The following is a 17,607-nucleotide window of genomic DNA, read 5'->3' on the forward strand; positions in this document are numbered from 1 at the left end:
CAGGCAGCCCTGGCTGCACCATCCCCAGGGGAAGCAGATTTTTGTGGGGCTGTGCAGGGGCAGGTGTGCAGGGTTGCTTAGAACACTATTTTTCTTTATACATAAATTCATGGGATTCTAAGGGAAAAGCTATATTCTCATGTTCTGGTTGTTCTTGAGTTATACAAAGAAGGGAGAAGGATCCCTTAATCATTCTTATTATAGGAAATTATGTAAAAGAGTCCTCTGTTTTAATAAAGCAACACCACCACCTATGGGGTGATGTGAAGGAAACAGCCTATGTCACTCAGAGTGATGCAGGAGAATTAGCCATAATTAATCAATCCCAACTAACTTCACTTGGCTCAAAATGAAAATTCACGGCAGCACAGCTATTCCAGCTATGTCAGGGATCAGAGGCAGAAATTCTGGTGGGTGAGGGGAGGGAATCCTTCAGCTGAATTATTCAGTGTGCCTTCCAATCCTAAAAATGCCAACACCTTTTCCAAGATTAATAGTTATTCTGGGTATGGAAAGCAGTACACCTGTGATCTAGCCCCATGGTTTTGGTAGCACACGAGTGGTGCTAATGCTGCCTTCTGCCCCACAGACCCTCGACTCGCTCAGCTGCAACGGCAGCGAGGAGCTGGAGCAGCTGCAGCTGGAGATGACGGACCTGCGGCAAGAAGTCCGACGGCTAAAGGTGGATCCTCTCCTCCCCGCAGACCCCTCAGCTGGTGCCTTCTGCTGGCACTCTGGTCGTATGAGAGGGCTGTGGGGTGGCCTGTCCTTACTGAGGGGTCTCCTCTGCACCAAGCAGGCTCCCACCCACTCCTCTCCTTACCTCCAGCTTTCTCTCAAGCTCAAACAAAAGCTTATAACTTAAAGAGTATGCAGCCACTATTTTTTTATTTTTTTTTGAGACTGAGGAAGTACATTTAAAGCTGTGACACCTTATAATGCAAATAATTCAAGCCCATGGCTGACAGATGCACCTGACTGCACAGCTGCCAGCACTGTGGTTGGGTGCAGCAGGGACCCCGCACACATGCAGGTCGCAGCCCACCAAGTGCAGCAACAGGGCAAGAGCACACGTGGCTGCTGCTGTCTGTATTGCTCTGGGGGTAGGAGCTGAAAGAGCAGGGCATCTTCTAGAGGATGTCCTGATGCTTGTTGCTTCTAATCTGGTGACAATATTTTCCCTAGGCTCTCCTGAAAGAGGTGGAAAACAGTAAGAAGTCAATGGAAGATGAGCTTCAGCGGCTGAACCAGGTTAGTGCAGAGCTGGTTGTTGGATGTGTCTCATGATGTTGGTTTTAATTCAACACCCTCGGGCTGTCCCTGACCTGGAAAGGCTGAGCCGTGGGGGCTCTTCCTGCCTGTGTCCCAGCCTCCAGGTGGGACCCACCCCTGGGACACAGGGGCTGCCGGGGTGGGTTTGGTGCTCGGCGGCCAAGGGGGACGTGGCGCATTCACCGCAACTTCTCGCTGCTTCCAGAAAGCCCTGGGCTTCCTCTCCGAGAATCGAACGCTGCACAGCAAGCTGCAGATGGCTGAGGTTGTGCAGAGGCAGGCTCACAGCGCAGAGCAGGACTACGAGGAAGTGATCCACTTGCTGGAAGCCGAAATTGCAGAACTGAAGATGCAGCTGGCAGGGAAGAAAGCAAAACATGTGGCTGAAATAGAGGTAATGCAACCCCTGCGTCTGCAAAGAAAAGACCAGTGGGAAGGGAAAAAGCCTACCCTGCTGACCCTATTTCTGGGGGTTCCATCTCCTTCATTTAAAGGTGAAAATGACCATAGCATATACGTTATTTGTCGTGTATGACAACAAGGCCAGCACAGTCTTTGGGTATGTGTTATAATTTGTGCGATTACCACCAGCCATTCCAAGAGGACTGTGGTTTTCTGCTTGTAGCAAATGCCATAAGCTGATGTTTCCAAAAGCCAAGGCTGGAGTGTCATCATCTCCTTTTTGTTCTTCTCTGGCCCTGTCTTAGGAGGACATCCTGGAACTGAAAAGACAGTTGTCACTGGCTGACGGCCAGTTACGGAAATCAGAAGTCTCACGGAAGCGCCTGGAGATCTGCAATAGGAAACTGCTCCTGTTTGTGCAGGTGATGTACTCAGCTGCCTCTGGTGCTGGTGGCAGCACTGTGGCCTCTTACCTTAACAGGGATTTTGCAAGTCCAACTGATTTCCTGGTCCAGAAGCAAGAAATTTATTTATTTTTATTCTTTCTCATGCTAACAAGGCACTGTCTGTTGGTTAGGAGAAACCAGGGAACAAGCTCATGCATGTTCCTTTACCCATGAGCCATGCAAACAGTGTGGTGCAGCTTTTGCCCTGTGGCTCTGCTGTCCCCAGCTCACCGACCCTTCCCTGCTGCTCCGGGAACTCCTCTGGACACGACAGTCAAAATTGTGCATTTTGTCCTTCCCTTTGTATGGCTGGCCAGTTGCTTCTCTGCACAGCCAATGTGAACTCAAGGAGTAGTTTTGCTCTTTCAGTGCTCTCCCCTCACCTAGATTTCCTGAAAAATTACATACAGAATTGCTTTAGCCATTTAATTGTCTGTTCTTCTACTTTATTGCCTGTACAAAGCTTATGTAGTTAGTAAACTGGCCGGCATGGGAAGCACTAGGATTCTGGTATCTGCTACAGCTACTAGTAACCTGTCCCAGGAGATCTTGAGATCAATAGGAAACAGTGGAGAGAAAGGAAGTGTAGATTCTGTGCCCCCTGCCTCAGAGAAGGAAGAATTAAAATGCCTCTAGACCTGCAGCACTAGGCGTGTTCACTGGGGTGTATGCAGTCTGGGGCTGGACTTTGCAAATGGATTTGGCTTGGTCCTCGGGGCAAACATCACAGGATTTTGGCTACTGGGATAAAATGTCTTCTTTTTATACACCCCTCAGTAGTGATTGAGCATTCACTAACCATTATGAGACATTACATGTGCAAGTACAATCCAGAAACCATGGAGTTGCTGAAATGTAGCCTGCAAAACTATTCTTTGGAAGAGTATTTTTATGGTGCATTTGGTATACTTTAATGTTGGTATTAAAATGCATAACTCAGATGTGTCTGTATATTTGCATAGGCAGTGCATGTTGCCTGTGTTGCAAAAGGCCTTGAGATATTCGCTTCAAGGGCAATGAATAAGCAGAAGCTGATTACTGTCATATTAAATCTGATCAGCAGCAAAAATCCATGAGGTTTGTTCTCAGGAATTATTCGTTTCTACAAGTTTGAAACCTTCCCCCCCCCCCCCCCCCCCCCTTTTTTTTTTTCTTTTATGGCAGAACGTTCACAAGGTCTTGAGCACACCCAGTCATTTACCAGATGAGAAAAGGTAGGAGATGGCTTCTGGGAACTGCAAACAGGAACATTTCCTTTCCTGACCTTTCTCAGGGGAAGGTGATTCACACATAACCTGCCTAGAGTTTCTAAAAATACTGTCACTTTGGGAATGAAACTATTGGGAAAAGATGATCAGGATGCTACAGGTCAATTGGTATTTGGGAACATTTCACCTCTGTTTCAGGCTGTTCTGGGGAATGAGTAGGTGAAGCACTCCTTTGATTAAGCTGCTCTTGTTAGCAGAGCCCCTAAGCAAGCTGTTTCAAAGAAGCAGAGTTGTGACTCACCTGCTTTTCCTACTAGAAGTCAGTCTTTGGCTTTAGGACCATGGCCTTGTTTGTCAGCAGTTACAGAAACTAATAGTGTAAGCAAAGAACTAACACGACTCTTAACTACATGACTGGTTACAGAAATAAAGTTCAGGATTTTGGACTCCCCTTCAAACTATCTCCTATCACTTGCAAAAACTGTATCAGAACTCTGTTGTGAGAACTCTGGTGGTATTACGTTTGTTTTTGTAAAATTGGTTGATTTGTTGAAAAGTCACAGTATTGTTGATAATGACTTGACTCTTAAAAAATGCTGATTTTTAAGAATGATGGTAAGGGAAAACAATTTTTTTAATGGTTAGGTTTCCAAGATGGTTATTTCTGTGATAATGAAAGAAAAAAAAAATTTTGAAGAATTCTAAAAAGAAATAGAAATTCTAAAACCAAACAAACAATCAAAAAACGTTGATAGTATATCTTATATTTCTGTCTAACACAACAATGCAAGTGTGCCTAAAATAGACTCTTCAGTGATGCCGTGAGATCGAGATGCAATTCCCCTCTGAATGCACAGAATTTACGTAGAGTATCCTTCAGAAGAAGCTGGCCAGGATTTTCAATGACCGTTCCATGATAGAAGTATTGATGGCACTTTCCATATTTATAAGAGTCAACAGTGAAACAGAAGAGGATAAAACAGACGCAGTCTCAGATACATCTCTTCCATCTTCAGATCTTGTTGACCTCTTGCTGTCAGAAGCTAAAGAACTGCTAGCACCAATCCTCTCCAACAAGGATGGTAAGCACTAAACTAACTAGAGCAACCTGAATCCAAGCAAGTCTGAAGGATGCTTGCTTAGTGTTATTTACAGCTTCTGCCACCCTCCGTACTTGTTTGCTATACCAGCTAAGCCTCCCAAGAAGCCTCCTAATTCTCTCATGCTGAGATGTTCCCATACGACTCGTAGTTGAATCTGACAAGTAGACTCATGGTATAAGGAGTCAAAAGGGCCAGAGGAAAGGCATTTACCCAGGAGAAACTAAGAGGAATGGTTTTAAAGAATCACAGAAACGCTACGAAAGGGACTGCTGGAGAACAATAGTCAAATCTGCTCCTTGTAGGACCATCACCCACACTAGATTAGATCTACAGTGGTTTTTAGCCAGCCGCATCTTGACAGCCTCTCTGGATAATGTGTTCCCGAGCTGCATTATGCTCCATGTAGAAACAGATTTTCCTAACGTCTAGTCTGAACTCCCCAAGGTGCGATCTGTGGCTGTTGCCCCCAGTTATGTTGTCTGCATTGCCAGCAAGAGTTTGGCTCCAACGTCTTTGTAATTGCCCTTGAAGTAGGAGCGGGTGGTGCAAGACTGCCGTTCAGCCTCCCCTTTGCCAGGCTCCCTCAGCCCTCCCCAAGCTCCCCTTGCAGGTTATGAGCCCTAGGGCTGCCTTTGCTGGCCCTTATCCAGCTTCTCAATAGCTTTGAACTGGGGATCCAAACCTGCATTCACCATCCAGGGATGAGAGCAGCAGCGCTGAGCAGAGGGGCATGGTAATCTCCCCGTTTCCTTGGTGTACAAATCCATCAGCCTAGGCAGCCTCCCACTCCCGTGGCTGTGGATGGGAGGAAATCAGGCACATAGCATCCATGGCAGTATGAATAACCTCCCAGTCTGGGATTCTCAGACTATTCTGTGACCCGTAAGCGTTTCTTGCAGCAGTTATTCGACCCCACTTGTCTCTTTCACTGCAAAAGAAGAGCTTATCTTCTCCTTCTTCTCATCACAGGATGAACGTACAACCCCTAATATATGCCCAGCCTTTACTCTTTGATGCTATTCATCACCCAGACATACTGCCGTGGCCTTTCCTGCGCTGCAGTCCAGCGTTGCCACTTCTCAGAACACAAGACACGAGGAAAATAATTGTAGCCTATAAGGATTAAACCTAATAGATGAATGTGTCAGCATTTCCAGTGTGTCTGCATTATTTAAATGCATGTTATCAAAATGTAGCTGTGATACTTGCACTGGGTGTGTTTTCTAACCCTTCACTTGGTTGTGTGCTTACATTTGCAGCTTCGCCATGTGACAGGGACCAGTGCCTGCCTGCTGAAGGAATCCCAAATTACAAGGAGTAGGTGTCAAAACTGTCTTGCTCTGTAATTTTGACACAATAAGAATTCCTGTGTGTGTGTTTTTTTTTATTTTATTTTTTATTTTTTTAATCAAATTTTTTGCTTGACAACCTTTAACCAGATAATCTAGTCAAGGCCTCCAGATGGTCATGTCACAGAAAGAAGTCATTTCCTAGACAGCAAGAGCCTTCCTGCCCAGCACAATGAAGTACAGTGTGAATTCGTGGATCTTTGTTTTGTTTTCTAAAGTGTGATTTTTTTTTTCTTCAGGCCAGATGGGAATTTATGGTTCTGTGGCTTGTCTAACTGGCACTTTTCAAGACCACTGAGTTCTCAGCATGGGAAAAATCCTCAATGAATGTGTTAGACTTTTTTGTCATGGTGTTAGGATGCCATGAGGTCCAAGCCCAGGAGAGTGGGACAAGCATGGCTCTGTTTGGGTCTCCAGTCTTCTAAGATTGTTTCTGAAACCTCTTAAGTGAATTATGTTCAACAGAGCCATGCCCTGAAAATATCTGCTGAAAGAGTATACCTTTGAGGCCTGACCATTGTCTTAGCTGATTGCCTTAACTGAACCTTAGAATCTGCAAGCAGGGTTTGTTAGCTATAAAGCAGACATTTGCAAGCCTTCATTTCAAGTCAGGAAAAGCGTTTTCAGGCAAAACAGACGGCCAGTACAATCAAAGAGCCATGAGAGATCCATGGCCGCCTCTCTTCTCTACTCAATGACGAGTCTTGTCTTCATGTTATCTTCTGTATCCCTCCCCCAGTTTACAGAAGCATACGTTTCTGTTTCAGCCATCTTCATCAGAAGACCACGTGGCCCCCCCCTCCGAGCCAGAACAAGGCTGACCAGCCGCAGTCACCGAGTCCCACCAAGGAGCTGCCTGAGAAGCCGACATAGATCTCCCGTGACCTGCTCGCGCCCAGATCTGCGACCGCTCGTAACGCGGCTGCTGCGCTGGGACATGGCAAGGACACGAAATGGGTGCTTCAGCTTCCAGGCAAAGCAGAGAGAGAAACAAGCTTTCTAATGCAAGACTGATTCTTCCTGACTAACCGCCCAAGACTTTTTCAGCATCCTCCCCTGCGCGTCTACCTCTGAGCTATTGTACAAGGCTATTTGCTCTTGGTTTTGCAGCTTTATAGAAAAAAAATATTCTCAAGAGGTTACACAGGCCTGGATTTCACTGGCAGCCTTTTAGAGCTTGGATCCTGGGTAGTAAGAGGAGCATGGACTTACCCAAGGGACTCAGATTCCTTTTGGTATTTCATACGAAAAACCAAAGTACGTTTAGTGACTATAATCAAAGCAGCTTAATCTGTAGTGTCCTAGCTGTCCCAGGATAGGTACTTCTCTTTTCATTCTTTTTGTATAGCTTATCCCAGCTGCAATGCTTGAACTGGAAAGCACCGTCCCAGCTAGCTGCTGGAGACGGCTGCGTGCTACTGGTGCCCACGTTCTGCCGAACACCGAGCGCTCCCCGCAGCGCCGGAGAGGACACAGTGAACAGACTTCAGTAACGGCCCGCGGCGTCACTTGGAAATTAGATACGTGTGATGCAAGCTTGTATGTGGTTAGCAAAGAATGCGGTAGAGAGCTGAGGCAAACACAAGGTCTGGCAAATAAAATGATCACACTGCTTGCAAGGTGTTGGCTTTCTGAGCTGGGTTCTGATTGCAGTCCCTGTGTCCAGTGCCTCTGAGCGGAATACCCATTTCTAATTCCCTCTTACTCTGGCAGCTGACAGCAAAGTGCATTTAGAAGTTGCAGGAAAATGGGATGCATTCTAGCTCTTACACAGGACTCTTTACAATTACTTCAGCTTTCCTTTGTGGGAGTTCAAGGCATGTGGGTCCTTTATAGCCTAAAATGTTAATATCTACTATACTCTTATCACCTCACTGCTAAAACATTACCTGTGTGATGGAATCTCACAGTCACATAACTAACTAGTCTGAAATTTTGGTCAAATTTGATATAATGGCTCATGATTTATTAAATCTTTTGAAGAAATGCTTCAGAAAATAAATTATAGGACGTCTTTTAAAAGGGAACATGATTCTTTGGACCATTCACAAGAATATTCCCAGGAAGGAGATGTTTTTAAAGGATATGAATCTTTTAGGATAGCCTGTGGTTAACAGCTTGTTCCCCAGTGCTCTTTTTCAGTGGAACGGTAGCGATTACTGGTGTTACCTGTGGGTTCAGCCCCTACGGCCTTGTTCTCATCCCATGCTGTACAGGTAGGGCAAAGCTGCAAGAAGACAGGTAAGAGGTGCACAGAGGCAAACCCAGTCTCACCAGTTTGGTCTACCCTGTCTCTGGAAAAGCATCTCCAGTTCCCCTGGGGTTTGTGTGGCAGATACTGATCTGCTGATAGCAACATGTCTTCAAAAGCTGCAAAAGTTTGGCTGGAGGCTCCGTTCCAGGGTGATGTCTCCAGCCACTGCTCACCATGCTTGCCAGAGCACAGCACAAACGAGATTTTCGGAAGTAGCAGGTCTTCAGCTGTGTTGTGTCATTACATACACCCAACGGCACCTGAGAATCCTAGTGGGAAAGAAGCAAGTTATGGGAAAAACAGAGTTATTTAGGCCTAACCTTAGTTTTGTGGAACTCAACAGGAATTTTGCTACTGATCCCAATGATCATGGGATTTTCCCAAAATATGAGTATTGAGCTGAGGGTTGGAACCACCCAGCCTGGTGGGAACAATCCTGTCCCAGCAGGGATCAGTTTTGTGGTCTGAAAGAGAATGTACTTGATGCTCCTTCCATAGTCAAGTGATTCATGTTTTAATCACCCAAGAAAGAAGATTTTGTATAAAATTTTTGTGCTGAGTTTTGGCCTTGCAGAGGTAAGCCTGACCAAGCCCAAACATAATGCAGTTGATGCTCACACATGGCAAAGGTTGGGAACAGTGTGAAGCTGACCCAGGGCATTTTGTGTATCCTCAGCTGTCTGCTAGCAAAAGAGCTGTGAAGATATTAACCTTTTACAAAGCCCAGATAATCCTGTGTCCACAGCCTACTGGCAATCTCTTTGGAAAAGAAGTCACCCATGTTCCTATCGGCCACTAGAGTTCCTGGCATCGAGTGTGCTTGGCAAAGCAGCCATACAGTTTAGCTGCTTTCCATTATTTCCTTTGAACTCACCACGTTCCTTTTGCCATTGCTTCAAGCACAGAAATCTTTCCAAACTCCTATTAATAGCGTTGTTGCTAACTGCTACCTTTTCAGAGAAATGTTGAAAGCTAAGATGTGACGAGAGCTGTGCTCCTGGAGGTGATGCTGATTTCGGTGACCCAGAATAACAAACCTGTGTCATGCTTTACTCCTAGGCAAGTGTGATCAGGCAGAACTCAGCAAGTAGCGGGGTGACACCTCTTCACAGAGCTACCAAGAGGCAAAAAGGAAACATGGAAAGGAACAAAGCACAGGAAGGGAAGTCACAGAATATGTCATTTAAACAGGATTCGTCTTATTTACATAGGACTTGTCTGGTACTCTTAGAAAGCTGAATTCTTTCTTCATTTGCAATATTATAACTTGCTTGTAAGGTTCTGCAGATCTACTGCAGTCACAGCATGCTGTATCTGTGGAAGAGGACACCAGTATGACCGAACAGTGAGGAAGAGTATTGATAAAAACGATTCCTGCATGGTATCAGATCTTACTGAGTGGTTAAAACGTAAACTGGCAAGTATTTTATAAACCAGTAGGGGAAATGTAAGCTGTCCCTGTACATAGACCTAACAGACTACATTCAATACACTGCAAGTGTATAAACTCATAAAGATGGACCTAAAGAATATCAGTGGGGTCAGCTGTTACTCTGGAAGCTCTGGGTGTTAAATATCCCTGATGTGATGGTTTTATTTTGCATTTTTCTTATGTTAAGCAGAAGTTCAGTTCTTACCCATGGGTGGGCCAGCAGTTGGGAGCCCTTGTTCCCTAATGAAATAAGCCCAAACTAGATCTGACCATCTATTTTAACAGCTACAGAAAAAGGGGAGGTTGGGCAGCTGGCCACCTAGGCACTATCTTGAAAGGTGAATGTAGCTGAGAGCCATTAGTACACCGTTTATCTGCAGTCTGATGGGTAAGGTAACTGAATCTGCTGTAAGATGTGCTGGACTGGAGCTCATTAGATCTCCTGTTTCATCTCTGCCAGTGATCTCTGCCACCTCACTTCATGACCTTGGGCACCACATTTCATCCCAGTTTTGCACCAGACAGAAATGGGGCTGGCAGCATCAGCTTATGTGAGTGGCATAAGGAAGGAAAAGCCCTAGGGCCCCACAGAATATGGGGCTTGACCCTGTGGCACAAAGGGATCTGGAAACTGGTGTGCTATGATGTCCTGCTGATCTGTGCTTTTAGTGTATAAAGCCTCAAGACGTTAACTTCTGCTGACTCTGAAAACAACATGCCCAAGTTCTGCTTGGTTTTTGTGAAACAGAGCCAGGCTAAGTGCTAAAAGACATCTCTGCAGAGATGTGCTTCCCACGGCAAGGTGAAGGCTGACTCTGAGCACTGCTGGGGAGGCTGGCATGGTGGTGCCCGGCACTGGAGGCTGCTGAGCCTCCTCTTTCATTCCATTCAGTGACACGGGCTGGACAGAAGCCCAGTTCTAGAGAGGGGAGATGCACTTCCACGCTGCTGTAAATATGGCTCTAAAAAACAGGTGAACTTCGCTGCTGAATTTTTAAAGAGACACTTTAATGTTTAAACAATGCTGATTTTCTAAGGGTTGTTAAACACATGTGAATGAGGGCTAGAAAGCGACTTAGTGCGCCAATGCAGAAAGGGCTGGGCTGTCCGTCATATGCCACTTTTTCATGATCTTTCTCCTGCACATAACCCGTGGTCTAAGCCAGCCCCTCCCAGGCAGACCACTGCCATAAACCTCCTTTGCAGCTCCTTCAGAGACCAGCTGCTTTCATAATAAAGTAAATAGGAATAACAATACCACAAACAATCCCTGCAAATTCTTCTTTTCCTCACACAATGCACCTCCTCATTTGAATTTCTGCTGAGTTTTTTTTTTTTCAACTTACTCCCACAGATGAGGCAGGAAAGTTTAGAGGAAGAGAGAATTTGCAGTGAAAAGCCCTCGGTAATGGCAGAAGTGGAGGCTGAACGGTATCTACAGACCAGACGTCCTTCCTGGGGGACATTCTTATTTCTAACCGCAGAGACTGGCAGGGCTGGGCTGCTGGAGGGTGAGAACTTCTATCTGAGCAGCTCCCATGAGAAATACTGAGGGCTGAATGCCAGCCCTTGAGGCAGACAGCCCGTCCCTGCAGGTAAAAGGGTGGCAAGCTGGCATGCGGAGGCTTCGGGGCACTTAGGAATGCCAGCAGAGATTTGCCTCTATGTTGGAAGAAAGGTAGCCTACCAAAACTGCAAAATGCCAAGGTGACCTTCTAGCACCAGGGGACAAACACACATTGGAAAAACAGAATTCTAGTTAAGGCTGCCCAGCAGGGGAGAGGGCAGGAAGTTACTCTCCGAAATCTTGACCTGTTTTTATGGCTAGAACATACATGCCCTGCTATTAAGCCACGAAGTAGCAATGGGCAGGGGTGTTGTAGAAAGAGGGTGGAAATAATGGAGATTTTTTGTTTGGTTACTTGTTTGTGGTTTTTGTTTGTTTGTTTCCTCTGTTTTCTCTAAGGAAATTTGACAGTAATAGAGGTGGAAGAGGAATACCATTTCTCTGAACATGTGACATCCTGAATGGGAAAGCTTTATGAAAGCATAAAGTGAAGGTAGATGTCACAGGTCTTGGATAACTTTATAAAGTTATCCAAGACTTCTGTGGCTTTCAATGCCCAGACCTTCTGCACAGGCCCCTAGGAGATGCTGGCTGCTCTGGCTGCAGCTTTCAGAGCCTTCTGCCATTTGAGGGCTCTGTGGGATCTTTGTTTACAGAGCAGTGTCAGGCTGGTCCCCCCAGCTTGAGACAGTAGAATGCTTCAGGAAACATTACTGATCAGAAATAGGTCTGCAGCTTCCTGAAATGCCTGCCCAGATAAGGGGATGCTCTACAGCTAGAAGTGATAAGGAGGCAGGAAAAGAAACATGTGATGAGATGTTTTTAGTAACATCTGCAAAGTGTCAGCTGGTCCCTTGGGAGATCTTGAAAGGAGGTTTCTGAAGGTGCAAAACATTCCTGGGATTGTCTCCCACATCCTCTCCTCCACTTCTTGGTGCCCTGCACTCCTGCTCCAGGACCATGTGCCTGCTCAGCAGCTGCTGCTGCCACCCCAGCGTGGCACCAAGTTGGAAAGGACACGTGGGAATCATTGAGTCCAACTCCTGGCTCCACATAGGACCACCCAAAAACTAGACCCAATGTTTGACAGTGCTATCCAACTGCTTCTTGAACTCCAGCAGCTCAGTGCTGTGACCTGGAGAGCCTGTCCCAGTGCCTGACCACCTCTGGGTGCAGAACCTTTCCCTAACCCCCAGCCTGACCCTCCCCTGTCCCAGCTCCATGCCGTCCCCTCGGGTCCTGTTGCTGTCCCCAGAGAGCAGAGCTCAGCGCCTGCCCCTCCGCTCCCCTCCTGAGGGAGCTGCAGGCCGCCATGAGGCCTCCCCTCAGCCTGCTCTGCTCTGGGCTGAGCAAACCCAGGGACCTCAGCTGCTCCTCACAGGTCTTGCTCTGTAGGCCTTTCACCATGTTTTAGCCCTCCTTTGACACTCTCTAACAGTTTTACATCCCTCCCACATCATGGAGCCCAACCCTGCACACAGTGCTCAAGGTGAGGCCACACCAGGCAGAGCAGGGCGGGACAAGCACCCCTGTGCCGTGCTGTCCTGCTAGCTGTGCTGTGCCTGAGGCACCCCAGTACGTGGTGCCCCTCACTGTGTGCAGCCTCCCCAAGGGTCATGGCAGAACGCCTCCTCGTGTGCAATGACTGAGGAAAAGAGGCTGGGAGGTGGGAACAGAGCCCACAGACACTTGGCTGAGCACCATTTAACTCAGGGCGAAACCACCCCTGGGGACGTTATCTCTGAGCACACAGCTCTGGGGCATGAGGGATGCTACAAACACACCCCCACAGCACCGTGACTGTAGCCTGCAGCGTGCGGCCACTGCCCTCGGCTCAGGGCAGGCTCCCTGCGCACACCCCTCACTGGGCACCGCACAGCCCCGAGCCTTAATGGGGCGTGAGGGGAAGAGAAACCCGGGGCCACGCCGAACGGGCGGGGCCGAACGGGCGGGGCCGAACGGGCGGGGCCGAACGGGCGGGGCCGAACGGGCGGGGCCGGGCGCAGCACAATGGACAGCGCTCTGCGGCGCCGCGCGGCGGGGCGGGGCCGCGAGGGGGAGGCGGGGGCTGGGGCTGGGGCCGGGGCGCGGCCGCGCTCGGTCCCTCGGTGCCGGCGCCGGGCGGGGAGCGGGGCCGCAGCCGCCCGCGGGTGGGAGGCAGCCCCGGAGCCGCCCGCCCCGCCCCGCCCCAAGATGCCGGCCCTGCCCCGCCCGGCCCCCCGGGGCCACGGAGCCGCCCCGAGGGGCGCAGCCCCGCCGCCGCCGCGCAGCCCCGCCCGGGGCCGGGAGGCCGCCGCCAGCCGGGGCCGGTAGCGCTGCGGGCAGCGCCGGGACCGCCGGGGGACCGCCGGTAAGCGGGGGCGATGCCGATGCCGATGCCGGGCGGCCGCTGGGGCGGGGGGGTGGGAGGTGCGGAGGTGCCGGGCTCGAAGCGGATCCGCTGCGTGCACGGAGGGGGCGGCCAACTTCACAGCGCTCCGGGAGCGGGGCGCCCGCCGCTCATCCCTTCCCTTCGCCCCTGCCCGGCCGAGGATGCCGCTCCTCGGTGTGCTGTGAGCAACGAGCGGGTGCGCCTCGGATGCTCGCCTTGCTTGTGCGTGGCCGTAGCCACTGGCAGGGCTCCGGGCTGCCCTGCGAGGTGCCCAGGCTGCTGGTGCGCAGCCCCGCAGCAGCTGGGGGGCAGCAAGGTGAGGTCCTGTCCGAGGAGGTGCTGGCTTCTAAAAGGCAGTGGAAGCGTTCCGTGGCACAGCTCCGTTTTCTGCTCCCCTGTGTCAAGCTGCAAAGGACAGAACTTACTCTCATGCCAAAGAGCTCCCACAGCCATCCTGCAGCTTGCTGCCGTCTCGTATCACAGCCGCTGTGGTACAAGGTGCGGTGACAGCACCCACCGAAGCGAGAGGCAGCCAAGGCACAGAGGTGTCACGCACGCCTTCCTCGCAGTGTTGCTCGAGAAGCGGGGGGTAAAAGGCTACAGCCCCACCGAGCCCCATTTCTCTAACCGTAAATGTCAACTCAGCTGGTTGCTGCGGCTGCCTTTCGCATGTCAGAATACAATTTGAGGAAGTCTGGAACCCTTGCTATTTTCAGCAGGGTTTTTTTCAAAGCGAACAAACAAAACCCTCAACAACAACGAGAAAAACAACACACACGCACACAAAAAACTAAACAACCACAACAACCCTACTGAGTTGTTCTCCATCTGAAAAGAAGCCACCATGGATGGGAGAAGTTAGTGAAGTCCCTGGCTGCTGAGTTTCAGCATCCAACAGGCGGTCCTAATGTGGAAGGAGCTGAATGACCTCGTAATAGCCTTGGTGAGAAGCAGGGGTCGGGGGCTTGATTCAGGGTTTTACATATATTTAATATATAAACCCAGTTTGTCATTTCCAGCCAACCATTTGGCCATACTCTGTCATGTATGCTTCCCTTGCAAATAACAGAATAAAAGTTAAGCATATGGAAAATCCCTCAGGTGCATAGTGGATGATTCTAAATAAAGTGGAAGCATGCAGCTTATGGCACTGCCTCTCCTCCCTCAGCTGCGTGTGTTGTGGTGCGTGTTCCTCATGGGAGCCCTCCCAGTCTTCAGGCTCAGCTAACTCGTAGCGATGGCTTCGCGTGCTATGTTAGAAACTCACCTTTTCCCCGAAATGCTGCCACAGTTACAGCAGGGAAATGTGTGTGCAGTAAGGGGCTGTGTCCTTCCCATCCGTGCCTTCCTTCCCCTGGTGCAATGCCAGCTGGTGCATCTCAAGCTTATAATTAACTCGCTGCCTTCTAGGGTTTGGTTCATCTGTGAATTGCTGCATGGGCTGTAGCGAAAGGGGCATGTGGGCCAGCTGGGCTCTGCGGGGAGCCCCAGGCTGCCGAGTCCCCGTGCTGCTGGCATCGCTGTCACAGTGTCACAGGATGCTCTGTGAAGTGGGGTCGCTGCCGCTGTCCTGTGTGTCCAGGTGGGCAATATCTGAAGCACTAGAGACACTACAAGTGTCTAACTGAGGTGGGTGAAGGTGGGTTAGATGCGTTGTTTCTGTGCATTGACTGCTCCAGCCTGAGTTTTCCAAACTGTGCTGGGCTCGGCTGGCTGAGACCGTGATCTTCCTTGGTGCTGCCCAGTGTGTGGCACGGGTCTGCGTCTAGGTGTGGACTGACGGTTGGAAGTGATGGAGCTGTGGTTCACGGAGTCACTGCTCTTTAGCTGAGCCACGTTTCCTAACAGTGCTTTTAGCCAGGTGTAAATACAGAGCAGGTGGCCTGGACTGCTGGGGAGGCTGGAGTGGCAGGATGGACGTTTAAGGAGCAGATGTACTCTGTAGTTGCATAGCTGCTTTTTGGCCTTCTCTGCAAGGTGGCTGAACGTACCTGCTCATCATCTCAGTGAAGTACTCAAAATGAGTACTTCAAACATATCTTCCTTTCAGATCTAAAAGCTCTAGGAAGAAGTGTGTCTTTAGCGAGTCTGACTCAGCTACCCACTGGGAGCACCCGAAAATCTTATGTTATTTTCACTGCTAATCATCTACCTGTATCCCTGTGCACAGGGTGGCAAACTTCCACACTTTCATTGCCTTTTTATTTATTTATTTTTTCTCCAGGAGTTATAGCTAGAGTCCCTCCTGCTTTGAGAAGCAGAATGACTGTCTCACAGCTCTGTTTTGAGGAGAGAGCATAGGAGGTCTGCCAGTGCACCTTTCCCAAGGTATGGAAGGCTTCTAGGGCAGGCATGAGTTATCAGCTGTCTTTCTTCCATTATTTTTTGGGGTGTAATTTTCACTGACCCCTTTGCTCAGACCTCCCTCGGCTGGAGAAGCATGGGGTGGTAAACCTGGGGCAGTTCGGTACTGCAGCTGCTGGAGGAACAGCACGGGCCAAGCAGCGTGGTTAAGGCTGTGCAAGGACAGCTTGTGCCACCCCGCTGGCCCGCTGCTGGCGACTCCATTTCCAGGCTGAGGGTGGCTCTGGGCTGTTCTGAGGCTTTTTCCTGCCCCACTCCCTGACCCCTTCCTGCAGTGCTGCCGGAGCTCCCAGTTTAGCAGGCGAGGTCAGAACGGGGAGCGAGATGACAGCTAAATACCTGTGACAAGGCTTCTCTTGCTATATTTGCACTTACTCAGAAGGTTCCCGCACAGCGTAGGTATCGCGCTTACATAATCATATTACAGCGTTGCGTTACAAGGTGCCCCGTGCCTCTCTTGGCTCGGGTATCTGATACGTGATAGCAGCCCGGGCTTCCTGGGTGTTTGCTTGCCCCTGCTCCGCTCGCTTCAGTTGGAGGTGGATGCTGTGCTGATGCTTCCTCTCTGCATTTATTTGTTCTGCACGGACCAGCTTGGTATTGGTAAGACTCCCAGAGACCGAGCGAGTCCCAGTCGGTGCTGCTTGGGTAACGCAATCCTCTGCAGAGTAACTGTCCGCTTGTGAGACCCTGCTTCTACAAACATTCCCCATTCTCAGGTACCCAAACTTTTTTGAAAGCCTCTTTTCCCTCTCTCCCTTGCTTAATGCTTAGATTTTAATGTATAATAGCATTTTGTAGCAGTCTTACTGGAGGAGAATCTACTGCCATTTGCCTTTTAAGTCATATTTCACCTCCGGTTTTTGGCTTTAAATGTCAGGGATAAGTTGTCTTATGCTCGGACTGTCGAGTTCAGAGCCACACTGTGTCATGTTGCCAAGGGCTGTGTCTGCTCAGCAGTGGAATTTGAGTGGGGTGGAAGCAGCACAGCGTCTCAAACCAGCTGTCTGGCCTCTTGCGTTTTGGATTTTGTAGATGGCATTAATGGGAGCAGTGGAAGGGACCCTAAAGGAGTTGCAGAAAGCAGCCTATAGGTTATTTGTACTTATGTACTTCCTTGAGATGCTTGTTACTGATGCATATTGGAGGGTTAAAACCCCAGCAGAAGAGTATGAGGGAGGAATCCTGATGAGAACAGTGAGGGGTGGCTAGGAGAAATGAAATGCCGAGAACTGAATTGTTTCCATGCGTGCAGTTATTGCCTTGGTTCAGCTGGAAGCAGTGGGCATCCAGGCAGTGGGATGTGATTGCCAGCTTAGCGTCAGGCGTGTTCTCTAAGCATGCTGTTTCCTTTTCCTTTCTCTTAGTGGGTTAAAACAGCTGAATGCTACTTTGTGCATAAAAGCATTTAAAATGCCAAGATACGGGAAGCCGTGGAAACTTTCAACAAAAGGGATTTTGCATAATGATATCACACATAATGCAGAAAAGGGAAAGGAGGAGAAAAATTGCCGTTTAGCTTCTGCAAGGCCCCAAAGAGAGGCTTCCTTCTCCAGAGCATAACTGGTCTTGGCTTTGCACCTCTGGTTTGTGCTTTAGTTATTTGAAGTTTTGTTTGTCAAAGTCACTGCAGTAGTGCTGGGAAGCAGCAAAGGATGCTGCTGCCCGTGGGACGCAGAGCTGGGGCTGCAGAGACCTGCCTTTTGTTTCTCTGTCTGCCACCAACCTGCAAAGTGAGGCTGGGCAGCCCATCCACCCAGTGTGTCTCTTCCTCCTGCTTGCAGGAGAGTTAAGGTTTCTCATAAGGTCCGGTTATGCAAGCTGCTGCAATGTATTATG

The 17,607-nt window shown here is 49.2% G+C and overlaps 2 protein-coding genes across 4 annotated transcripts in view; both read left to right on the top strand.

The window, feature by feature from the left end:
• Positions 1 to 6,653, top strand: part of LOC311214834 (syntaxin-binding protein 4-like) — a gene marked incomplete at both ends in the record, with an annotated part of 39,391 nt that extends 32,738 nt beyond the window's left edge. Inside the window, 8 exons of the mRNA XM_084295638.1 lie at positions 590 to 682; positions 1,186 to 1,251; positions 1,478 to 1,666; positions 1,980 to 2,096; positions 3,285 to 3,334; positions 4,280 to 4,410; positions 5,691 to 5,748; positions 6,548 to 6,653. Of these exons, the coding sequence (XP_084151764.1) occupies positions 590 to 682; positions 1,186 to 1,251; positions 1,478 to 1,666; positions 1,980 to 2,096; positions 3,285 to 3,334; positions 4,280 to 4,410; positions 5,691 to 5,748; positions 6,548 to 6,653 (810 nt within the window). The remainder of the gene's footprint in view (positions 1 to 589; positions 683 to 1,185; positions 1,252 to 1,477; positions 1,667 to 1,979; positions 2,097 to 3,284; positions 3,335 to 4,279; positions 4,411 to 5,690; positions 5,749 to 6,547) is intronic.
• A 6,532-nt stretch (positions 6,654 to 13,185) lies between these two features.
• Positions 13,186 to 17,607, top strand: part of SEC14L5 (SEC14 like lipid binding 5) — a 38,015-nt gene continuing 33,593 nt past the window's right edge. The window contains exons 1-2 of one of the 3 annotated variants that reach the window (XM_084295970.1): positions 13,282 to 13,383; positions 15,629 to 15,732. The gene's annotated coding sequence lies outside the window, so the exon portion shown is untranslated. Of the gene's footprint in view, positions 13,384 to 15,628; positions 15,733 to 16,322; positions 16,488 to 17,607 lie in introns of those variants that run through there. The other 2 variants (XM_084295972.1, XM_084295971.1) reach the window with 2 other exon arrangements.

This window comes from Netta rufina (genome assembly GCF_964035555.1).
Source record: "Netta rufina genome assembly, chromosome: 15".
Lineage (NCBI taxonomy): Eukaryota > Metazoa > Chordata > Aves > Anseriformes > Anatidae > Netta > Netta rufina.